The sequence below is a fragment of the Chelmon rostratus genome, chromosome 8 (genome assembly GCF_017976325.1).
Source record: "Chelmon rostratus isolate fCheRos1 chromosome 8, fCheRos1.pri, whole genome shotgun sequence".
Lineage (NCBI taxonomy): Eukaryota > Metazoa > Chordata > Actinopteri > Chaetodontiformes > Chaetodontidae > Chelmon > Chelmon rostratus.
Window position 1 is genome coordinate 1,240,132 of NC_055665.1, and position 25,000 is coordinate 1,265,131.

A 25,000-nucleotide genomic window follows, 5' to 3' on the forward strand; every position below is an offset into this window, starting at 1 on the left:
GGTGTGCGGTGTGTCCTTTGGTTTTGTCTGTCTCTCTACTTCAGATGAAGATGTGCCGTGTTTCCTGCCGTCTGCAGTTTGCTGAGTCGTTCTTCAGCTCGTCTGCAGTTTGCTGAGTCGTTCTTCAGCTCGTCTGCAGTTTGCTGAGTCGTTCTTCAGCTCGTCTGCAGCGAGCAGGTCATGTTTGTTCTGTGATTCTGCTGCGTCGCTGTTTTATTTTTATGGGGAAATACGTCTTGCGTAGGTTGTAGTTGACATTTTAAGCTGGTAAAAAGTTTCACATTTGCTCGTGCAGTCAGGTTGTGTGTCTGTTAGAGGCTGACGTGTTTCTGTGAGTACGAAGCGTAGAGCAGCTCAGGTACATTAACAGGTGCTCATCTGTCTTTACTGTCACCACTGAACTCTGCTGAGTTTACCTGCTGCTCATTCACTTTGTTTGTTCATCACTTTTAGCTGCTGGGTGGGAACTCTGTGTCGCCAACAGTCCACCAGCGAAGAGCTTGTCAGTTTTGGCCGCGGCGGGCTTTCTCTTCTTCAGACGCTGCAGAAACATTGAAAGTAGATGAGAAATACCTGGAATTCATCCCCCAGTGCAGCTACCAGACAGCAGTACAGGTGTATTCATACTCTCACAGCTAAAGGGTCTTTCTCAGTGGCGGTAAGTGGTCCGTCTAGTCCAGTGGATCAAACTGGTGCCCATCTGAAGCCCACTTCTTTAAGCTCGCGCCTTTTGGTGTGAGAGTTCCTTTTCGTGTTTCAGTGAGAAATACGTGTTGTGGGATCAGTGGGGTGCACAGACTTTTTGAAGGGCAGGGGCGGAAAGGAAAAAAAGGGCACATATAGCGTGCCCTCGCCACTGAAGAGGGCACTTTAGCACGCGTTTTGGCGTCCAAGAGGGCACTTTAGAGTGCGTTTTGCGGTCCAAGAGGGCACTTTAGAGTGCGTTTTGGCTCCCAGGGGGCACTTTAGAGCGTGTTCTGGCGTCCAAGAGGGCACTTTAGCGTGCGTTTTGGCTCCCAGGGGGCACTTAAGGGCGTGTTTTGGCGTCCAAGAGGGCACTTTAGCACGCGTTTTGGCATCCAAGAGGGCACTTTAGAGCGCGTTTTGGCTCCCAGGGGGCACTTTAGAGCGTGTTTTGGCGTCCAAGAGGGCACTTTAGCGCGCGTTTTGGCTCCCAGGGGGCACTTTAGAGCGTGTTTTGGCGTCCAAGAGGGCACTTTAGCACACGTTTTGGCATCCAAGAGGGCACTTTAGAGCGCGTTTTGGCTCCCAGGGGGCACTTTAGAGCGTGTTTTGGCGTCCAAGAGGGCACTTTAGCGCGCGTTTTGGCTCCCAGGGGGCACTTTAGAGCGTGTTTTGGCGTCCAAGAGGGCACTTTAGCGCGCGTTTTGGCTCCCAGGGGGCACTTTAGAGCGTGTTTTGGCGTCCAAGAGGGCACTTTAGCACGCGTTTTGGCGTCCAAGAGGGCACTTTAGAGCGCGTTTTGGCTCCCAGGGGGCACTTTAGAGCGTGTTTTGGCGTCCAAGAGGGCACTTTAGCGCGCGTTTTGGCCCCCAGGGGGCACTTTAGCGCGCGTTTTTCAAAACTTATTTCTAAATGAGCTGTTCCTGAGAGGACGACCTCCAGGAAAGCGGACTCCCTCCTTTGCTTCGTTGAAGTAGAGGTTTTGGTTGTGTTTGACCTGAGCTGCGAACCGGCTGCTGCTGTTCAGTGATTGTTGGGCTTTTGCAGAAACGCGGCAGTGATCCGTCAGAATTGGACAACATCTCAAGCGCTCGCGGAGAACGCTGGCATCTGTTGAGTTTGCAGCAATTCCTGAAATTGTGTGATTGCAAAATCATGGAGGGAGTTTTGTAATTACATCCCAGCCTATAACACGAAACAGACACGCAGCAGTTTGGACTGAAGCAGTGAACTGTGACAGCAAAGTATGATGAAGTTAACTTTGTGTTTTTAAATAGCTCTTCATAGTGACGTGACAAAGGAGCTCACAGGGTAACGAAGGTTTTCTTCTCCTTCATTGTGACTGAAAGCGAGAAGAGGCTTTGTTCTGTTTTTAAACCCTGCGGGCTTTAAACGGAGCTGCAGTCCTTTGGTTGTCTGCTGTCTTTAAACGCTGCCAGGATGCTGCAGGCCTCCTCTACCTCCTCCTTCCTCTCTGGACTTGAAGTGTTTGGTCCTCATCGTGCATGACAATGAGCGTCTGATTGTGGAAGTTTTAACAGCGTTCAGTTCGGCTTGATAGAAGTTGATCAAATAAAGATTATTCAAAGCTTCTTTCACATTAAACAGACATGTTTAGTAACAGTGTCGTCAAAACCAGGGGTGTTTCTGCCCCCGGTCCTGAGTCCTTCAGTATTGAATCTCTGCTGATGCTCAGTCTGAGCGAATCATTGAAATACCAGCAGCAGCCTCGAGATCTTGTTTTCCACAAGCTGCTTGATCCGAATACTGAAGGTCCTGATTCAAAGCTATGAAGACAACAAGTGTAATTTACTGATGTCATATAAATCAAAGTTCAACTGGAAGAAAGCAGCTCTTGAAATGACACGATCAGCTGGTCACAGGCAATGTTTGGCATCAACGTGATCTTCTGTCTGAGTGGTAACGTCCGCCCTGAAGGTCAAATCAAACAGACGTCAGGTTTTCCTTCATCTCTATGAATTATTCCAGACCAACTGATGCTCGCGGCTCCACAGCAGCAACAAGGCTCTCCTCCTGAATGAGGGTTCAAGGTTTTAAGCTTTAAGTCATGTCGAAATCTTTGAGTCATGATGTGGCGCTGCCTGTTCTCTATGTACAGCTAATCCCATTGTACAAATGCTCGTGTTTAGCAGCCGTCCCTCATTCGCTCACCTCTCCTGGTTCAGGATGAAATGATCGAGCTCAAAGTGAAGCCTTGATTTGAGTTTCTTATTCTTCTACTGAGGAACAGGAAACCGGCCTGCGTTCGACAGTGCTGTCAACTCAAAGATACTTGAAATATTATCTGTTCTTTCCCAACAGCGACCAGTCTGAAGTAATCGTATCCCTGTAGTCCTCTGTGGTTTTCAGCTAGGATCAGGGACTGCGGATGTAAATCCCTGTTTGTGGGAGTGGCGGTGTTACGTTGTGCTGTGATAGCGCTGCGGGCAGAGGAGGGTTATGCTGGTTAATGTTGACTTTCAGTCCTGAATAACTCAGCAGGGCAGGTGGACGGCTGTCAGCGGTAAACCAGAGGAGGAAACGCGATGAGCCCAACTGTTTCCATGGTAACTGTCTCTTTAACATCCCCGGGCGTATGATGACATTGTGGCCAGGTCTGATTTGTGTTCATGATGTTTATCGACGCTCGCAGCATGAGGAGAGTCGGTGTGTTCAGGTGATCGGTCGGTCCGCCATGTTGATCCAGTCTGAAATATCTTCACATCCATGTGATGGATTACCATGAAACCATACAGACGTTCATGATCCCTACAGGATGAATCCTATTGACTGTAGTAATCAGTGGGCTTTCTCTCTGGCGCCACCATGAGGTTCACATTTATAGTTTTCAGTGAAACATCTCAACAACGATTGGTTGAATTGGTGTAAAATTCTTTGCATTCCTTCTCCCCCCAAGATTTATTATAATAACTTTATTGATCCTCTGACTTTCCCTCTAGCTCCCTCCAGTTAACACTTTAATGTGCCCAATGCACAACGACTTTCCCATCAGCCTCAGCTGTACTTTGTGTTTAGTGCTAATTAACAAATGAGCGCTAACATGCTAACATGCTAAACTAAGATGGCGAGCGTTACGTCCTCCAAACTTCAGCATGTGATCATTTTATTGGAAACAGGTTAGCATGCTAATATGAACATTTAGCTCAAAGCACGACTGTGTCACAGCTGATCAATTCTCTGAGTCAATAGTTTGACATTTGATTCTCCTGGAAACATATCTCAATCAATCTTTATTGTGATATAAAGATTAGAAATAATCGAAGGAAGAGCTCCCATTGTAAAAATGACCAAACGGTCAACAACTCCATCCTAATAAGGCTGATTTGGACTTTGCACGGTGGTCACAGAATTACTGATACCACTGTATGTCTTTAAGTTGCATAAAACATCTCTACAAGGAAACACTTACATAAACTGATTTTTGGATCTGATTTTTTCGATGTACTTTTTAACTTATTTGAGTTACTGTGTGTGAATTTTCTGCTGCAGACAAAAGAAGATTTAATTTTTCTCATGTAATTCTTGGACTTTGAAAACACCAGAATAAAAACGAGTGTTGTTGAGCTCCAGGCTGCTCTCTGCTGGATTCCAGCTCATCTCTGCTGTGAATGTGTGGAGCTCAGGTCAGAGTTCAGTTTATGTTCCCTGAACGTCGAGGCAAACTTGTCCCGTGTGGTCACCCGACCTCCGCGGATAAACGTCCTGGAGCGCAGTCAGCACGAATCTGTTCCTGTGTGTTGGTAAAGGTTTTTTTCTCTGTGTGTGTTTGTGATGCAGCTTTCCGAGAGACAACCCTCCAGTGAAGATGAGACCATGGTCCCGGTACTAACGTCCAGAAAAGCCAGCGAACTCCCTGTCCACGAAGTAGTGTGTATCCTGCAGGTACGGTGTCCTCAGACCAGGCGCAGAGCCGTGTCCCAAATATACTCAAGTTATCTGATGATGATGATGATGACGATTACAACAATCACACCATGTTATCATTTTTTGTATCATGCAATTCATTACAGTAGGACGTTTAAATATGTTTGCCATATTGTGATTTATATTGATATCAGAAAATTCAATATCTGGTTGCAAAAAAGCAGTAGATCCTGCTCAGTCAGTGGAGGATGCTCCACTGAATCTGATGCACAGTAAATCTCTGGCAGGGCCAGTTCACTCCTACAAGCAGAAGCAAATGTTTTCCTTTGAGAAATGTGGAAAGGTTTGTGTGAAATGTTAAAGCAGCCATCGTTCTGTGTCAGGCCGACCTGCAGCTGGGTCTGACCCAGGGGGAGGTGAGCCGGAGGAGAGCCTACCATGGCTGGAACGAGTTTGACATCAGTGAAGAGGAGCCTCTGTGGAAGAAATATATCGCACAGGTAACCGATCACACTCACACGGTGTACATACGGGAAGGCGGCGGTCCACAGACGAAGCCAGACAAGGCTGGAAGTGATGACAGTGATTTGAACTGTGTGGTCTCACTGCTGTCGGCTCCGAACACAAAAGTTCGTCCTCACTCGCTGATCAGTGACTTAACGCTGCTGACTTATCAGACGCCGAGTCTCCTTCACACATCCAGCAGCAGCCTGACTGCGGCTCCAGGATGAAGCCAGTATACTATTTTTATCTTGGGCCTGATAAAATTTCTGGAGGCTCGTCACGTTCCAGAGCGTCATCGTTTGGTCGTGCAAACACAGAACGCACACATGGAAACAGAGAGCCTGTTTACCAGAACAGTGCAGTATGTTTTCTGCTATATGTCGTCACGACTGAGTGATTCTTCTTTTTGTGTCATGCTGCTGAAATGTCTCCACCCACATGCAGTTACATAACTCAGTCACCGTCCATGTGAAGGTAGACACATACTGCATGTCCCGCTTTACATGAACCTACCGATGCTTTTTTCCCCACATGTGTTTTCTGGATAATCTGGTCAATTAATAGAATAAGATGAAATAGAAAATAAAATGAAGACAGATTAAACAGAAGAAAGAAAGATTCTTGCAAAGCGTCGTAGCTTTTACCTCTCCGTTGTGTGTTATCTTGAAATAACTGTGGAGGTTAAATTAAAGGTCAGGTCTTAATAGATAGATGTGATATGTGAGCCCAGTAGTCCAGTTGTGCAAAATGACATTGTGCAACAGTCATTTTCAAGTAATGAGGCAAAAATACAGTACAAAATACAAACTAATGATATATTCGATATATAGTATGAGGGACAATGTATGAAGAATTTGCCTTCAGTTTCTTTTAACTCACTGAACTTCCAAAGCATATCTTCTTCATCAGTACCAACATCGTGTTCCCTCACGTACAGAAGCCAGCACATGTTAACATCATGCTGTTACAGATATTTAACAATGCAGAAAAACAGGACAAACCAGAAGAGAGGACAGACGTCTCAGTCTGGAGTCAAACCCAGCATGCTGTGTTTCTCTGTGTTCACTTTTCACCCTTGAAGACTTAAAATAGAGTGAAAGCACACAGATTTTTTTTTTTTTTTTTGCATGTCCTCTTTTTATGAATTAGGAAAAGTGACCAGACAAAACTACCAGCCAGTCAGAGGACACAAAGCTGAACAGAGGACTCTGTCTCAGTCACATTTGAGCGGTCAGATAGTGGAAGCCGCCTGAGGGAGTTCTGTTGTTGGTCTGTTGTGTCCTCGTGAACTCTGACAAGGACAGAAACTGCCGCCGTTGAGCCGAGCAGCCGGAGGAGAGGAGGGACGGGAGGCCTCCGTGAGCAGCCACAGAACACAGAGGTTAAATATAGAGAGCCAATGGGAGACGAGGAGAGACGGGGAGGATGCAGAGGACGGAGGAAAAGGAAGTGAGGATGAGACAGAAGGCAGGAGAGGAAAAAACTCTTCAGATATCTTCATGAACTGCAGCCACAATCTGTCAGCTTTCAACGTACAAACTGTTCACACTTGACCCAAAGGGGCCTGAAGGGAGCTGCAGTGTTTCTGCTCATATTCATGCACAGATTCACATCTGCATGGCTGCATGTCACTCGACTGTACGGGCGACACACACCTGCTGCGCTGAGTAATGAGCATCGTTTGTAGGCAATAAGCACACAGCATAAAGCATTCAGACTGAAGAGACACAGTGTCGACATGCTGAGGAACAGAAAACAGATAAAAAAAACTACAATACAATATATACATCACAGGACATTCTGTGTACAAAATGAAGCATGAAAACATAACCAAAAGCCAAAGGTAGTGAGTACTACGAACACCAAATATAAGTGCTAACTGCTGAGTGGATCAACATGAAAACAGCCACAAATTAGCTTTCAAGAGTGAGTCAGATGCTTCATAGAAGGTACAGAGAGAAAAACATGATGGAAACATCTTCTGTTAGTTTCATATACGTATGTAAGGGATAATGCCCGACAAGGTGTCCATTATCAGAAATGAATGGACGATGCGGAGGCGTGACGGTTGCTTCCGCGAAGTCCATTCATTTCTGATAACGGACACCTCGTCGGGCATTATCCCGCTTATACCATGGTCACTTACGAAAAAATAAATATTAAATCAATTATGAATACCTTAATGTTGTTTTTTAAGTTTTTCACAAGAAGCGGCTGAGCGGACTAATTAATATCTCTCGTTGTGACGCGTTGCCAAGGTAACCAGCTCTGGCCACAGAACCTGCAGCTCAGTCGGCCGCAGCTCTTATATTAGGCCTAATCAGTGGAGGGAAGAGAAATGATTGATTAATGTTATGTTACGTTACAAAGTATCATTCCAGAGGACAAGTGCACCTCTTACCGCTCGTGTTTGTCCAGAGGATGATGCGAAAATTTGTTTCAAAGAATCAAAGTCCACAGATAGTTTCCTAAATCGTTTTTATTTTAAGAAACAGCCTCACTCTGGTCATTAAATGGGTATCAAGTAAGTCAGGATTATGTGCTAGGCTGACGTATTCAACGCCGTCCTCGTCTGTCTGGATGCTGATTATCTCAAGGTCCGACTCAGGGATACGAGGATGGTGGAAGCTGGTGTCTTTCCCACTCTTTCTGTAACACTTCAGTTAAAAACAGCATTACTGCCCTTGAACACAGTGTCGCTAATGATGTTGACGTTTCTAAAGTGTCGATTAATGCCGGCGCTCAAACTCCTAAAACTGGCAACACTGTTCTCCTCCGTCCTGAGTCGACTGGACAGACGCATTAAACAGTCGCAAAATGTCATTGAGAGTAGTGGCAGGGTAGCTCTCTTAACATATGTTCTGAGTTTCTGTTGCCACGGTTACCAACTAGCGTTTGAGCCAGCGCAATAATTTAGAACAATCAGGCTATTGGACCAGAACTTCTTTTATAGGTGTCCTATAACACTTTTTAACAGACACCCTGCAGCCAATCAGAATCGAGTATTCACCCAGACCATGGTATAATAAATATTAATATACGGTCGTGGTTCATCTCTGGAGCTGTGAAGGAGGGTCCGATGGACATTACGGGAAACGTGAGATCTCTGGTTCAGAGGACTGTTATAATAGTGAAGAGCTGTTTGATAATGAAATGTGACGTGATTCGTCGTGTTACACTTCATCACGTTCAACAACTTCCTTCTTCACTTTCTGACGCATCATCAAGGGTTTCCTGTGAAAGTTACAGCAACTAGAGGGGGTGAAGGCGACCAAATTAACGCCTTGGATACAATTAAGGATGGATGGATTTCTCAGGGTTTGGACATTGTTGGAAACATTGGACGTGACGTATGTAACACAGGTCAAGTTGTTTTTAGACATTTGATTTGATTTCATGTGTCCCCACTTGTGTAAATCCAATCCTTGTGTAGCTGTGCTGAGCTGGTTTTCAAGTCAGTCCAGCTGGTCTCCTCTACATTATATTGCGGCCGGTCAGCTCCAGCAGGTGGATCAAACCGTGAAGAGTTAAAGTTGTTGCTGCTGCTGCTGCATTCAGTCGTGGCGTTGATGTGGAAACCGGGTCATTTGGACGCCGGAGCTGAAAATAGAGCTGGAGCTGCTGGCCCGCTTCACACGAGCTCCGCCTTTTCGCTGTGGATGACTGACACTTGTTTCAGCTTGTCCATTCATCTCGGCAAACGCACATACACACATTCGTACTGCCTTTGTGGGGCCCCTCATTGACATGACCCACACCCAAGACCCTAAATCCAAGTGTATACCCGTGAGGGTCCTCACTGAACCAGATCAGTTTTTCAAGAGAGACACAGTGAAAGATATCTTCAGGTCTGTGAGCAGCGATGAGGAGACTGTAACCTTCCTCACATTCATACATCACAGATGGGTAAAACATAGACTGTGATCACCTGCTGATCCTCTCTGACAGAAACTCACCTGAAAACAGCACAAAGTCAATATATTTCAATCAATCTATCAATCAAAATGTATTTCTAAAGCACATTTAAAAACAACCACAGTTGACCAGAGTGCTGTACGTGATAAAAGGGCAGGACATAAAACAAATGAAACACAGAAGATAATAAAAGATTGTACGTACAGTCTCAAGCTCTGTTGACTGCTGTGAGAAAAAGTAAGTTCTCAGAGCTGATTTAAAAAAACCCAAGGCTTGAAGCTGATCTGATCTGGGGGGGTAAGCTGTTCCACAGTTTTGGGGCGGCTACAGCAAAAGCTCGCTCCCCCTTTGTTTTAAGGCTGCATTTAGGGACAGCTAACATCAGATGCTCAGCTGATCTTAAATCTCTCCCTGGCTTGTACAACAGAAGAAGGTCGTTTAGGTAAGAAGGAGCAACTGGAAGCCAGTGCAGGGAGGACAGCACCAGTGTGATGTGTTCTCTCTTTGTTGTTCGTCAGTAAGCGAGCAGCAGCGTTCTGAACAGGCTGCAGGCTCTGGATAGAGGACTGGTCTCGGCCCACATACAGGGAATTACAATAATCAAGCCTGGAGGTGATGAATGCATGAACCACTCTTTCTAGATCTTGGGGGCGAAGATATGGCTTAACTTTGGCTAGCAGCCTCAACTGATAAAAAGCACCTTTAACCACAGAGCCAATCTGTGTATCAAATTTAAAAGCACTGTTAAAAGTCACACCAAGACTCTTTAGAGAGGAGCGACAGTTCAAGGGCAAGGGGCTCCAGAACATTGGCTGAGCAGTCCAGGACGTTTGGATTTCCAAACACAATAGCCTCTGTCTTATTGTCGTTCAAGTTTAGAAAGTTATATTTACTGTCTGAGCTCATCAGATTCAGTGACTTCTGTAAATATCTGCTGATTCTGAATCTGATGCAGCAACACGTTTCAAACACGTTGAGACAGGAGCAACTAAAGACTGGGAAAGATGTGGAACGCTCCAGAAACACCTGTTTGGATCATTCCACAGGTAAACAGGCTGATTGGTAACAGGTGAGAGCATCATGATTGAAAGGCTCAGTGGTTCACAGCGAGGATGGACTCAGGAACACAGTCTGATTGTTAATGGCTGATTCAGTTTTCTTTATGTTTTGCACTCAGTCCAGACTTTGTTGGACTCAGGGTTGTATATATATACAGCGTGTTCTGTTCATGCAGTGGCAGTGAAAAGTCAAAACTTCTTTCACTGTGAATAACTAAGCGAGTTAAAGATGACCTGATTTACAAACGACATAAAGTTAGAAATGACACTTAAATAATTCAAGATGACTTTTTAATTTCCATCTTTTACTTTTAAAACAACTTGAATGGAAAAGGGGCCAGAAGCAGAAGTTTGAGCTCCCCTTCAGCATCTGTCACAGCTTATAAAAGCTTTTTCTATCCAGTTAAGAGTCTTTCACTTTCTGTTTGAGGGTTTTCGCTCATTCTTCCTTTTGATGATGTTTAGTTTGGGAGGCTGTGAGGGCCCCTGCAGAACCTTCAGCTCAGTCCTCTTGAGGTAGTCCAGTGTGGATTTTGAGGTGCATGTCCTCGCTTTCTAAAAATCCCAGAGTTAGCTGGATGTCAGTGCAGGAGCGTACACACACACACACACACACACACACACACACACACACACACACACACACACACTGTGAGAATATGGGTCATTGACATTCATCATGTGACCGTCACCACTGACCCAGCTCCCAGATGTCAGAACCTCTTTCCTTCTCTCCCTCCCTGTAGTTCAAAGATCCTCTCATCCTGCTGCTGCTGGCGTCGGCCGTCATCAGCGTTCTCATGCACCAGTTTGATGACGCCATCAGCATCACTGTGGTGAGTGACCCCTCGCACTCCGGTGGTGCACTTCTTTTGTTTTCCTCCCCTCCTCTGAGACGACGCCCCCGAGACCCGCAGTTCTGGTAAAGTTATTAATAGAAATAGTTTATGGCAGCGTCAGCAGTGGAGAAGGTGTAGATACAGGAAATGTTAGGTTATATAAAACTTTTCTGGATCCCTGTGGGGGCACGTTGTTGCAGCAGAGAATAATTGCATTGATAATGTGCAGGATAAGAGAACAACAGAGGGAAGGGAAAGACTGCATGTCTGAAAAGATAAAAGTCCAGAGTCCTGCTGCGTCCTCACAGCCACGACGTGAAAGAACCGGATAGAAGCAACAGCAAAGACGTGATTTCTCTGTTGTTACAGACTAGTGGAGCTAAATGTGCAACGTTAGTCCTGAAAGGTCAGGGTTCATCCTCTGGAGACCGTGAACACTGGTGTTGCTAATGGTTGGTACTGGACTGAAGTTTTGGATCAGTTTCCTGAACCTGGATTCAGATCTGGTGGCGTCGTGTTTAGACGTGTACAGATGGGAAGGAAACACAACACAAATCCATGAGCAAGAGAAATGAGTAGAATACATCGGAGGGATGAGGCTGTTTGTGTGGCAAAGTCATCAGCCTGGACTGTTAGCATACAGGGAAAAAGGCTGTAAGCCTGAGACGATGCTTTAGTTTGCAGTTACAGTGGAAACACAAGCTGCCATGTCTCGACGGGGTGTGAGGTGGCAGGATGTGGAGTCAGAGAGCAAACAACAGATTCCATCATTACACTGTTTGCATAAGATCTTAAAACCGGTGCAGAACAGTTGCTGTGGATTGCTTGTATGCATTGAGGTGATAAATGTTGAATCCGTCCAGTTAAAATCCTGCTGCAGTCTTGGATTCATGCCACACAGAAACTGTAGAAATCCAAATATTATGAGAAGATTTGAGAATAATGTCAAAACATTACAAGAATAAAGCCTTAATTTTCTGAAAATAAAGTCAAATATTTGTAGTAGAAAAGTCAGTATTTAGAGAAAAAATCTCATTTGTAAAGTGAAAATATGAGAACAAATTGTGAGAACAAAGTCGTTTTTTTTTACAAGGTTTTAATCCTTAATTGTATGAATTTGATCTGTCATGATGCCACGCTGACTTTTCTGGTGTAAATTCTCAACCAGCTGCCTCTCTGTCTCGTTTACAGGCCATCATAATCGTAGTGACCGTTGCTTTTGTCCAGGTGAGTCCTGTGGTGTGTGCGTGTGTGCGTGTGCGTGTGTGTGTGTGTGTGTATCACAATATAACACGTGACAGTTGAAACATGTCCAAAGCAGAGATTTGGCAATACTGTTTCCACCACGGCAGCTATCACATGAGCCGCATTCACACAGTGTCTGTACTGCTGCACAGCGAGCTAACACACACACATTAATGCACACAGACACAGTGTCTGTACTGCTGCACAGCCAGCTAACACACACACAGTAATGCACACAGACACAGTGTCTGTACTGCTGCACAGCCAGCTAACACACACACATTAATGCACACAGACACAGTGTCTGTACTGCTGCACAGCCAGCTAACACACACACAGTAATGCACACAGACACAGTGTCTGTACTGCTGCACAGCGAGCGAGTGCTGCTGCCTCGCAGGGTCACATGATCTGTTCAGCAGGACTGTTCACCACGTTGTCATGTGACCTGACGGGCACAGCTGGAGGTGTTAATGAACCTCTGTTGAGACGCTGAAGCTTCTGTCTCGTGTGTGGCAGCTGTTTTGGTTTGGATGGAAAAATTCCAAATATAAAATAAGAAAATAATCAAAAATGATGAAGTCTGGTGCAGTGTGGTTATTTTAGCTGTAGCTCCAGCTGTTTTTATAGCTCTGTGCTGTTCTGAGGTGTCTGTCTTCTGTGTGCAGGAGTACCGCTCAGAGAAGTCTCTAGAAGAGCTCGGGAAGCTGGTGCCTCCAGAATGTCACTGGTGAGAGTTAAATCCATCTTCCTCCTCCTCCTCCTCTTCTTCTGTGGTTACAGCCCCGTTCATGTGATTCAGCTTCAGTTACTAACACATGTTCTGTTGTGCCGGTTTCAAAATGTTTCTTTGAATGTTAATTTTTATATGTAGTTCCACCACCGATCACACCTGCAGGCCTAACCCTCACTTTCAGTCTTCAAAAATAGAACAGATCTAGTGACAACAGAACTGGATCTGGACCACAAACTGTAGACACATGAAACATCAAAGTACCTTCAGTTGTCAGGTTCATTCACTTACTGTTAAAAATAATCGCCCTGCTTTTGTATCAATCAATGTAACCATATCAACATTAGTTAATACATGAAGCTACATGTACAAATTAGTAAAAATATTAATAGTAAGATGAGGGAAACGTGTTGAGATATTAAACCAAATCAAAAAGAAAGAAACAATGATCTTATTTCCACAAACAAACTTCGAAAACTGAACAAAGTATGAAATCAACGTTTAAAGGACAACACTTCAGCAGAGACGCGTTTCTTCACAGTAACTCCTCAGACCTCGATTTACACTTCAAATAACAGCAGACAGAAGGAACAGCTGGCAGAACGCTAACACACACACACACACACACACACACACACACACACACACACACACACACACACACACACACACACACAGACAGACACAGACACACACCTGTGCAGACCCTGGAACAGCAGGCCTGTAAGCTGAGAAGGTCTCATGTTGTGGTTGAACAGTCGGCAGCAGATCACAGCTCAGCCTTATTTGTGTTTTTCCACTTCTCACCCCCACCTCCACCACCACCACCACCACCCTCCTCCATCTCCACCTCCACCACCACCCTCCACCACCACCACCACCCTCCACCACCACCCTCCACCACCACCACCCTCCTCCACCACCACCCTCCTCCACCTCTGTCTAACCAGTTTAGAAAATACTTTAATGGCCGTACTGTCAGACCATCAGTATCATGAGGATGCTGATTTGATATCTGAAAATTAAAAATCTCTGTCTCTCAGTGTCAGGGAGGGGAACCTGGAGCACCTGCTGGCCAGAGAGCTGGTTCCTGGAGACACCGTCTGCCTGTCGGTGGGAGAGAGGGTCCCAGCAGACCTGCGCCTGTTCGAGGTGCCCGGCAGTACACGCACAGCAATATACACACAGCAATACACACACGGCAGTATACACACAGCAATATACACACACAGCAATACACACACAGCAGTACACACAGCAATATACACACACAGCAATACACACACGGCAATATACACACGGCAATATACACACAGCAACACACACACAGCAATATACACACAGCAATACACACACAGCAATATACACACGGCAGTATACACACAGCAACACACACACAGCAATATACACACAGCAATACACACACGGCAGTATACACACAGCAATACACACACGGCAGTATACACACAGCAATACACACACAGCAATACACACACAGCAACACACACACAGCAATATACACACGGCAATACACACGCAGCAATACACACACAGCAATACACACGGCAATATACACACAGCAACACACACAGCAATATATACACACCAATATACACACAGCAATATACACACAGCAACACACACAGCAATATATACACACCAATATACACACAGCAATATACACACAGCAATATAAACACAGCAATACACACACAGCAATATACACACAGCAATACACACACGGCAATATACACACAGCAACACACACAGCAATATATACACACCAATATACACACAGCAATATACACACAGCAATATAAACACAGCAATACACACACAGCAATATACACACAGCAATACACACACGGCAATATACACACAGCAACACACACACAGCAATATATACACAGCAATATACACACAGCAATATGCACACAGCAATATATACACACCAATATACACACAGCAACACACACACAGCAATATATACACAGCAATACACACACGGCAATATACACACAGCAATATACACACAGCAATATACACACAGCAATACACACACGGCAATATACACACGGCAATATACACACGGCAACACACACACAGCAATATACACACAGCAATACACACACGGCAGTATACACACAGCAATACACACACAGCAATATATACACAGCAATACACACACAGCAACACACACACAGCAATATACACACGGCAATACACACACATCAATATACACGCAGCAATACACACACAGCAATACACACACGGCAATATACACACAGCAATATACACACAGCAATATATACACACCAATATACACACAGCAACACACACAGCAATATATACACAGCAATATACACACAGCAATATGCACACAGCAATATAAACACACCAACACACACACAGCAATATACACACGGCAATATACACACAGCAACACACACACAGCAATACACACACAGCAATATATACACACCAACACACACACGGCAATACACACACAGCAACACACACACAGCAATATACACACGGCAATACACACGCAGCAATACACACACAGCAATACACACACGGCAATATACACACAGCAACACACACAGCAATATATACACACCAATATACACACAGCAATATACACACAGCAACACACACAGCAATATATACACACCAATATACACACAGCAATATACACACAGCAATATAAACACAGCAATACACACACAGCAATATACACACAGCAATACACACACGGCAATATGCACACAGCAACACACACACAGCAATATATACACAGCAATATACACACAGCAATATGCACACAGCAATATATACACACCAATATACACACAGCAACACACACAGCAATATATACACAGCAATATGCACACAGCAATACACACACGGCAATATACACACAGCAACACACACACAGCAACACACACACAGCAATACACACACAGCAATATACACACGGCAATATACACACACCAATATACACACAGCAACACACACACAGCAATATACACACAGCAATACACACACGGCAGTATACACACAGCAATACACACACAGCAATATATACACACCAACACACACACGGCAATACACACACAGCAACACACACACAGCAATATACACACGGCAATACACACACATCAATATACACGCAGCAATACACACACAGCAATACACACACGGCAATATACACACAGCAATATACACACAGCAATATATACACACCAATATACACACAGCAACACACACACAGCAATATATACACAGCAATATACACACAGCAATATGCACACAGCAATATATACACACCAATATACACACAGCAACACACACACAGCAATATATACACAGCAATATACACACAGCAATACGCACACAGCAATACACACACAGCAATACGCACACAGCAATACACACACAGCAATACACGCATGTCAATACACACACAGCAATACACACACGGCAATACACACACACGGCAATATACACACATCAATGCACACACAGCAATAGACACACAGCAATATACACACAGCAATATACACACATCAATACACACATGGCAGTATACACACAGCAATATACACACGGCAATATATACACAGCAATATACACACAGCAATACACACATGGCAATATACACACACGGCAATATACACACATGGCAATACACACATGGCAATATACACACGGCAATACACACAGCAATATGCACACATCAATGCACACACAGCAATATACACACTTGGCAATACACACACACAGCAATATGCACACAGCAATATACGCACGGCAATATACACACACATGGCAATATACAAACACAGCAATGCGCACACATCAATGCACACACACACACGGCAATACACACATGGCAATACAGACACAGTAGTACACACACAGTAGCAATCACACACACACAGTAACACACACACAGTAACACACACAGTAACACCCAGCAGTGTGTAAACATCTGAAGTCATTATTCGGGCATGTTTCTGTCGGCTTTCTTCATTTGTTTGTCTAGTGCAGGTTCACTGAGCATGAATAGCTGTTTTTCCAGGATCACAGTGTTTACACTCACACAGTTTACACACACTGTCACCTGGAGGCTGCTCAGTACAAACACAGTATTATACGAGTCCTGTTTACTGTCATTTTCTAAGGAACTGATGTGAGGCTGGAAGTTCTGGAGCAAACTGCTGGAAACTGTAACTGTAACAGATAAAGAGATATAAAGATATATCCAGAGTTTAGTTGGAGCATTTTTATTATTTCAAAGACTTGCTGGTGTAACCTTGAGAGCACAACCGTGGCTCCATGCAGCTTTAATAGGAAAAAGACGTCTGAACTTTAAGACTCAGTGAGGACAGTTCTTTATTGACCCTCAGTGTCTGTCCTCCACCCTCTCAGTCGACAGACCTGTCTGTGGATGAGTCCAGTCTGACGGGGGAGACCACCCCCTGCTCCAAGTACACCTACCACCAGCCAGCGACCACCAACGGAGACATCGCCTCCCGCAGCAACATCGCCTTCATGGGGACTCTGGTGCGCTGTGGCAAAGCCAAGGTACCAGCCGGATCCTCACCTCCTTCTTACATTTTAATTTCAACAAGTATTAAAACACTTTCATTAAGTTTCTTCAATCTGACGGATTCAACTTTGTTTTCAGTTGGTGTTAAATTTAATATTCATTTAACGTTGGAAAGGTTTTTAGATTTTGGTGCTCAAAGGTCAAAGGTGACCACACACAACTTATTTTTGAGGATAACTTGACAGTTCATATGCTAATAATTCAAATTATACTGAGGACTGACTCTCTATCAGTCCTCTGGACTCCTGGACAAACAGTCTCTAAGTGAAGACTGCACGTTTCTCTCTGGACATTATTCACTGTCATACATGTCAATATCATGAGAACATCTTGAACTAAACTCCTTCAGAGTCTTCACAGTACGTGGCCAGCAACCAGGAGACAGTGATTCTTGTCCTTTTATAACCAACACACACAAATAACAAGTAACAAATCTGCCCAAATATTCACAAAACACACACATAAGAAGAAGAAAAAGATGCAAATGAAATCCAGCGTGGCACCTGGAGACGCTGAATCTAAACATATAGGATGAAATAAGATTAAACAAAAAGGGAGACAAACGTGGTGCAGTGCATGTACGTGCAGAATGTGATCTGTCTGTGTGGCGTTCCTCAGGGCATCGTCATAGGAACCGGAGAGAGCTCAGAGTTTGGGGAGGTGTTCAAGATGATGCAGGCAGAGGAGGTACGTTCGCTTACATTTTATCTGAATACACATTTTAAGAGCTGCCAACAAGCTGTTTAATGTTACTGTTCGCCCAAACCAACGGTCTGTGTTTCCATCGTTTCACCTTCGCTGCCAGTTCACAGTTAGTTTGCTTCACAAAGTCCCAACGCTTCACACACAGGTGAGAGCTGTCACAGGTTACAGTGCCTTTCTGGTGCCCTATCTGGTTTCTAAGACGCCATGTAAACAACAGACCTGTTCTCCTGACTCAGGGAGGGGGATTAGATTTAGACCTGATTTGTCCTGCTTGACTTATCCGGAGAACAAACAAATCAGAGTTTGTCTAAAGCTAACACGCTTTGAGACAAACACAGAAGCAAACTAAATCAGAAAGCAGCGAGTTGCATCACAGTTACAGTTAAAACAAGCAAACCGTTGTTCCAGACAAGGTTGTGATAGAGGTGAGAAGTCTGGTTACTGACCGCAGCGTGTACGTACCTGTGGATCTACAGTCTGACTGTAAAAGCATCAAATGAAGCCAGTTCTTACTGCACAGCATCTGGTGTTGCATTGAGTCCTGAAGTTTATACTGTGAATAACTTCTGAAATAATTGGGATTAGTTTGTCCTTTAAAACTCAAAGCTCAGCAGCTCAGACGCTGGCTGGTTTAACTAATTCATCAGTGTGTCAGTGCACACATCAAAGGCAAACCACCATCACTGTTAACGTCTGTGTGGTTACAGATTCACAGTTGTAGCTTTAATTTAATTCACTTGCATGAAAGAAGAAAAACATTCAGATCATGAAGCTTGTGACGCTTGAACCACTTTGTTAAAGGATAACTTTGGTTATTTACAACCTGGACCTTATTTGTAGCATTAAATATGACCATTTACTCACCCAGACAACTTTGGTGGCATTTGGAGTCGTTTTGAAGAAATTAGCCCCAGAGGAGCGGCGCGTATATCCGTATAATGCGAGTACTCGGGGCATCCATGCGCAGCCTCTATATAACGCATAATCTGTGGCGAAACTCGTTCATATTCCAATATTTAGTTATGATATGCTGGTGCTATCCCCCTCTGAGCCCGTGGTGGCATGTTATCAACATCCGGCGTCTCTAGACAACTACCTCTGACGTGGATGATGTCATTACCGAACGCCGCGCGCTGCGAGCAGCCGGCCACAACACGGCTGACTCTGCGGCGGTCGGCTACGAATACGCAATAACAAACCATAGCTGTGCCAAACTACAGCTAAACTAGCCGACCGCCGGCTCAGAGGGGAATAGCACCAGCATATCATAACTAAATATTGGAATATGAACGAGTTTCTGCAGATTATGCGTTATATAGAGGCTGCGCATGGATGCCCCGAGTACTCGCATTATACGGATATACGCGCCGCTCCTCTGGGGCTAATTTCTTCAAAACGACTCCAAATGCCACCAAAGTTGTCTGGGTGAGTAAATGGTCGTATTTAACGCTACAAATAAGGTCCAGGTTGTAAAAAAACAAAGTAATCCTTTAACTCATCAGTTGTCTTTAGGCGAGTCATGAAGTTTTATGTCTGCCGGGTTAATGTGTCGTCTCACCGGCTCGTCAGACCGCGGCCGGTTGGCGAGCACCGTCGGCCCCGAGGATCGATGTCATTATCACATCCTCTCACGAAGACTTTTGAGGTAAACGATCCATTTCCTGTTTGTTTCGTTCAGGCTCCGAAAACACCGTTACAGAAGAGCATGGACCTGCTGGGGAAGCAGCTCTCGCTCTATTCCTTCGGCATCATAGGTTTGTAGCTCGTCTCCGTCCTCCGTCCTCAGCCTCCCTGCGTTAGGCTCATCGTTGTCTGTGCTGTGTTTCAGGGGTCATCATGCTGGTGGGCTGGATGCAGGGGAAGAGGATCCTGGACATGTTCACCATCGGCGTCAGGTAGCTGAACTTCACTCACTGATGTTTTCTCATGTGTTTGGTGAAGGATTGAACTCTGGCAGCAGCTCTGGTATCAGATTCAGACTGACCTTTGTCATGGAGGACAGTTTGACTTGTCAAACACAGGCGTTACGATAAGGCTGCGTTTCCTTCAGCTGTGGCGGGTGTAGGGACCCGGTTTTATTTACGCAGCCTCGCTGGAAAGAAACAGAGACTCCCTTTGCATTAAAATGCACTTTGGGTAATGGGAAAGTGCTCGACCACATGCAGACGCACCCAGGATGCGCTGAGGACGGATCGTGATCCGATCAGCCAAACCAGCTCCGGAGGTGATCGGGGATGCATTATGACCGCACTGATCAAAAGTGCTAATGTGTTTTCAATCTGCACAAACAATAAAACCTCCTGATAGCTTCCAAATCACCAAGGCGACCTTTTCTCCAGCTGTAAGGCCGAGCCAGGTGTGTTCTGGGTAACAGAGGTCGCAGTCTTCCACAAATAAAATCAAGTGTTTTTATACACAGTCTTCATCAATAAAAGTCTGCATCAGTATCCTCGAGCACCAGTCTCGACTTGACGAGGCCCTGACTGGAAACAGAGGGGATCAGCTAATGTGATGATCATATTAATCAACTTTAATTGACTATAACGATCACTTGTGTGAACTGGTGTATTGATCGCCGCTCGCCTCTCCTCTCCTTCAGCCTGGCGGTGGCTGCCATCCCCGAGGGTTTGCCCATCGTGGTGACGGTAACGCTGGCGCTCGGCGTGATGCGCATGGTGAAGAAAAGAGCCATCGTCAAGAAGCTTCCCATCGTAGAAACTCTGGGTACAAAACACGACCACTTCTACAACACAGCAGCTTAACTGAACTTATGAGACATGATTAAATGTATCTGACAGCATCTGCTATGACACTTCCTGTTAACGTTAACGCTCCTGCTGATGTTTCTCCGTCAGGCTGCTGTAACGTGATCTGCTCAGACAAGACGGGAACTCTGACGAAGAACGAGATGACCGTCACTCAGCTGTTCACGTCAGATGGACTGCACGCTGAGGTCTGAACGCGCACCGTCCCTCGTCACTGTCACTCATCATTGTCCCTCATCATCGTCACTCGTCATCGTCACCGTCCCTCATCACCGTCACTCATCACCATCACTCGTCACCGTCCCTCGTCACCGTCACTCGTCACCGTCCCTCGTCACCGTCCCTCATCACCGTCACTCATCACCGTCACTCATCACCGTCCCTCGTCACCATCACTCATCACCGTCCCTCGTCACCATCACTCGTCACCATCACTCGTCACCGTCCCTCATCACCGTCACTCATCATTGTCCCTCATCATCGTCCCTCGTCACCGTCACCGTCCCTCGTCACCGTCCCTCGTCACCGTCACCGTCCCTCGTCACCGTCCCTCGTCACCGTCCCTCGTCATCGTCCCTCGTCATCGTCCCTCGTCATCGTCACTCATCACCGTCACTCGTCACCGTCACTCGTCACCGTCCCTCGTCATCGTCCCTCATCATCGTCACTCATCAGAGCAAACAGTGGAGTTCAGATTTGGACAGCAGTTCTAAGTTTAATTAACAGTTTGACCATTTATCAGAAACAAACGAGACAAACACAGAGGCTTTGTGTGTTTTCTTGACTGTTTTAAGAGTCTGAAACTAATTTATTGCTGCAGATCTAATTTTTCTAATAACAATTCTGAGGTAACTCTGAAACAACACGTAGATTTTTTTATAAACAGAAGAAATGACCATAATCTGTAGGATTTTTGAAGATTTACCAGGTGAACAAAGAGCTGTATGCAAACACAAAGCGAGTTTGTAGTGAAAGAAGCTAATGAGGTGTTTAGAGCGTTAGAGTCAGTTTGTTTGCTCCGTCAGTGAAAATGTTCTGTTTGGTTTCATGCAGCAGCTGATTGATGAGTGTTTTCAGCTCTTTTTAGTTCAACGCTTGCACATTGCTGCTGCTGTAATGTGGTGTCTGTACCTGAGGAGGGTTCAGTCAGTTCCCTGCAGCCCACAGAGAACAGGCCGACCCACTTCCCTCTTCTGGAAATCCCAGCTGCCAAACTGGGAAAATAGGTCAGGTGACTGAGGACCAGTAGACCTTGTCTGGTTTTAACTCGATGGCTCCTTCAATGACCTGTAATATCAGGTCATATTATCAGACGAAGTCAGTGTTGTACTGCAGAGGACAGTAACATGGTGAACACAGCGTAACGTGCACTGAACACACCTGTCACAGGTTACACACCTGAACACACAGCAGCAGCAGCAGCAGCAGCGATGAAGATGATGATTGTTCTCGTATTGTTTTGTGGTGGATCTTTCTTTCTTTATTAACCCCTGATTTTGTCTTGCAGGTGACGGGCGTCGGCTACAACGGAGCGGGAGAAGTTTTACTGGACGGCGAGATCATCCACGGCTTCTCCTGCCCTTCGATCAGCAAGGTCGTGGAGGTGAGCGGACACATCGGCGCTGCTGCAGCTCCATGAGAGTTTGGATAAAGTGTCTAAAATAATCATAAGTTTCTTTGCAGGGTCAGAATCCCTCATGAAAGGTTAAACATAGATTATTAAAAACTCTTAATGAAACTTTCTTCGCTGGGCGCCGGACGGGCAGCTTGCCTGCAGCTGTAGGAGACTGGATGTTGATTGGCTGTGTGGTGTTTGACAGGTGGGCTGTGTGTGCAACGACTCCGTCATCAGGAGTCACGCTCTGCTGGGACGACCGACGGAGGGAGCGCTCATCGCTCTCGCCATGAAGGTAGGAACACACGCGAACCCGCTGAGCAAAGACTCGGCTTTAACTTGACAGAGTTTGGACCTGCAGAGCTCCCGTCCACGGTCACACATGAGCGAACACAGGCGGTGTGTGATCAAAGCCACAGTGTGTGTGCAGTGACACAGCGAAATGAAACACTTCGATTCTGTGGTCTGACTCATGACTCAGCGTCTCCTGCAGCAGGTGTGAAACGATGAATCAGCTGATGCAGGACGACAAACAGCAAGACGAGAAGAGAAACAGAAACTTTTCTTTACCTGTTTATTCATGTTCAGGCAAAGAAAACCTTCATCTGGAAAAACTGCAGATAAACTCTGGTCTTCACTTCCTGCATGTTTCGATCTCAGATTTCAACTTAGTGAAGTTAAACAGTTGATTTGGAGTCACTGGGTCACATGACATGAAAGCTATTGAAAAACTTACGATTGTTTCTGTTCAGATAATTATGTAAAATAAATAAATTACACATAAGAAATCAAAGTAGGTGTGCTACCTGAGACCAATTTACTGTCGTTTTTTATCATAACTTTCACTGATGTGGGCAAGTCAGCACAAAGGTATCGATAATAACGCTGGTTTTGTGTCACTTAAAACTGTAATTTATTGATGGTCCCTGAGTGAAAGCCCCATGGTGAAGAGCGAGGGCTCACAGGTGAGCTAACCCCCCCCCCTCTTAAACCAGGTGAAACTGAGGAAGAAGATGCTTCTGGACCTGGACGGCTCTGCTTCTCTAAGCACAAACAAACGTACTTACATGTGAGGAAGTCTGGTTCACAGCAGCGGACGGCTTCCTCCCTCTGCGCCTGCGATGTCAGCTGGATGTGAACAGTGTTGCATCATCGGATACTGAAGATGAATCTGAGGATGAGGAAGGCTTCACAATCGGGCTTCTTCTTCTTCTTCGTTTCATGTCCTGCAGCTTGAGGCAGAACGCCCGTCCTCTGCCTGCTTTTTACACCGGATGAGTCCTGCAGCTTTTGTGTGACTATGAATGAATGAGCTCAGAACTTAGAGAGCACTGATCTTTAATTTTTAATTTTAGATTTTGATGGCTGCGGGTGGATCAGGGAATGCAGAGCTCTTCTCATGATCCTCCACAGTGGACCCATCAGCAGCACTGAGGCCCAGTTTTTGAAAAACACGCGCTAAAGTGCCCTCTTGGACACCAAATTTCTCTTTGGAGATGAATAAAGTATCTATCTATCTATCTATCTATCTATCCAAACGCGCTCTAAAGTGCCCCCTGGGAGCCAAAACGCGTGCTAAAGTGCCCTCTTCAGTGGCGAGGACGCGCTATATGTGCCTTTTTTTTTCCTTTCCGCCCCTGCCCTTCAAAAAGTCTGTGCACGCCACTGGACGACAGGCAATATGTTCATGGTTCATGGTGCTGTCCTGTGTGTTTATTGCCAGAAACATTAGCATGCTAACACACTCAGATGAGATTGTGCACACAGTAAACATCATACCTGCTAAACTTTAGCATGTTAGCGAATATAAGCATGTTGTGGTTCGCATTTAGCTCAAAACACAGCTGTGCTGCTAGCATGGCTGTAGCCTCTTCGTCTGGTTTATCTCTTCCTTTATTCTTTTAACGTCGCCTTGTGTTCTTTTCTGTCTTATCTAAAGCACGATGAGTGGCCTTGTTACTGCGCAGATTAACAGATGAACCCTGTGAAGTGAACACGGGGGTCTCCTTCACTGTGTGATCCAGCTGTGCTTGTGTGTTCCAGATGGGGCTGGAGAGCCTCCAGCAGGAGTACGTCCGTCTGGAGGAGCATCCGTTCACCTCAGAGCAGAAGTGGATGGCTGTTCGCTGCGTTCACCGCACCCTACAGGTCAGCGTGTTCTCCACCTGCTTTCTGTCTCTGCGTGACGAGCGGCGTGTGCTCTGCTGAGCTGCCCCTCACAGATGAATCTGTCAGGATGTTATAAAGTCTCATGGTTATTTAAACCACTGAATATTTTAGATTGATAATGTGAAGTCAGAGATGTGGTGATCACTTTCCGGTAATGGCTAATTGCTAATAGCCCCATGTCTGTATAAAATGACCATAGAAAATAACACTTAAACTAATTAGTTGACTAATGGACTAAGAGGAAGCAGCTCTGCCGGACAACACAAGC

The 25,000-nt window shown here is 45.3% G+C and overlaps 1 protein-coding gene across 1 annotated transcript in view; it reads left to right on the top strand.

The window, feature by feature from the left end:
- The window catches only part of atp2c1 (ATPase secretory pathway Ca2+ transporting 1), a 42,973-nt gene that overhangs the window by 10,673 nt on the left and 7,300 nt on the right, over positions 1-25,000 (top strand). The window contains exons 2-16 of the mRNA XM_041943367.1: positions 4,483-4,587; positions 4,953-5,069; positions 10,793-10,882; positions 12,077-12,112; positions 12,799-12,860; positions 13,907-14,015; positions 17,298-17,453; positions 18,097-18,165; positions 19,862-19,937; positions 20,012-20,078; positions 20,783-20,907; positions 21,039-21,136; positions 22,456-22,551; positions 22,769-22,858; positions 24,607-24,711. Coding sequence (XP_041799301.1) covers positions 4,483-4,587; positions 4,953-5,069; positions 10,793-10,882; positions 12,077-12,112; positions 12,799-12,860; positions 13,907-14,015; positions 17,298-17,453; positions 18,097-18,165; positions 19,862-19,937; positions 20,012-20,078; positions 20,783-20,907; positions 21,039-21,136; positions 22,456-22,551; positions 22,769-22,858; positions 24,607-24,711 — 1,401 coding nt within the window. The remainder of the gene's footprint in view (positions 1-4,482; positions 4,588-4,952; positions 5,070-10,792; positions 10,883-12,076; positions 12,113-12,798; positions 12,861-13,906; positions 14,016-17,297; positions 17,454-18,096; positions 18,166-19,861; positions 19,938-20,011; positions 20,079-20,782; positions 20,908-21,038; positions 21,137-22,455; positions 22,552-22,768; positions 22,859-24,606; positions 24,712-25,000) is intronic.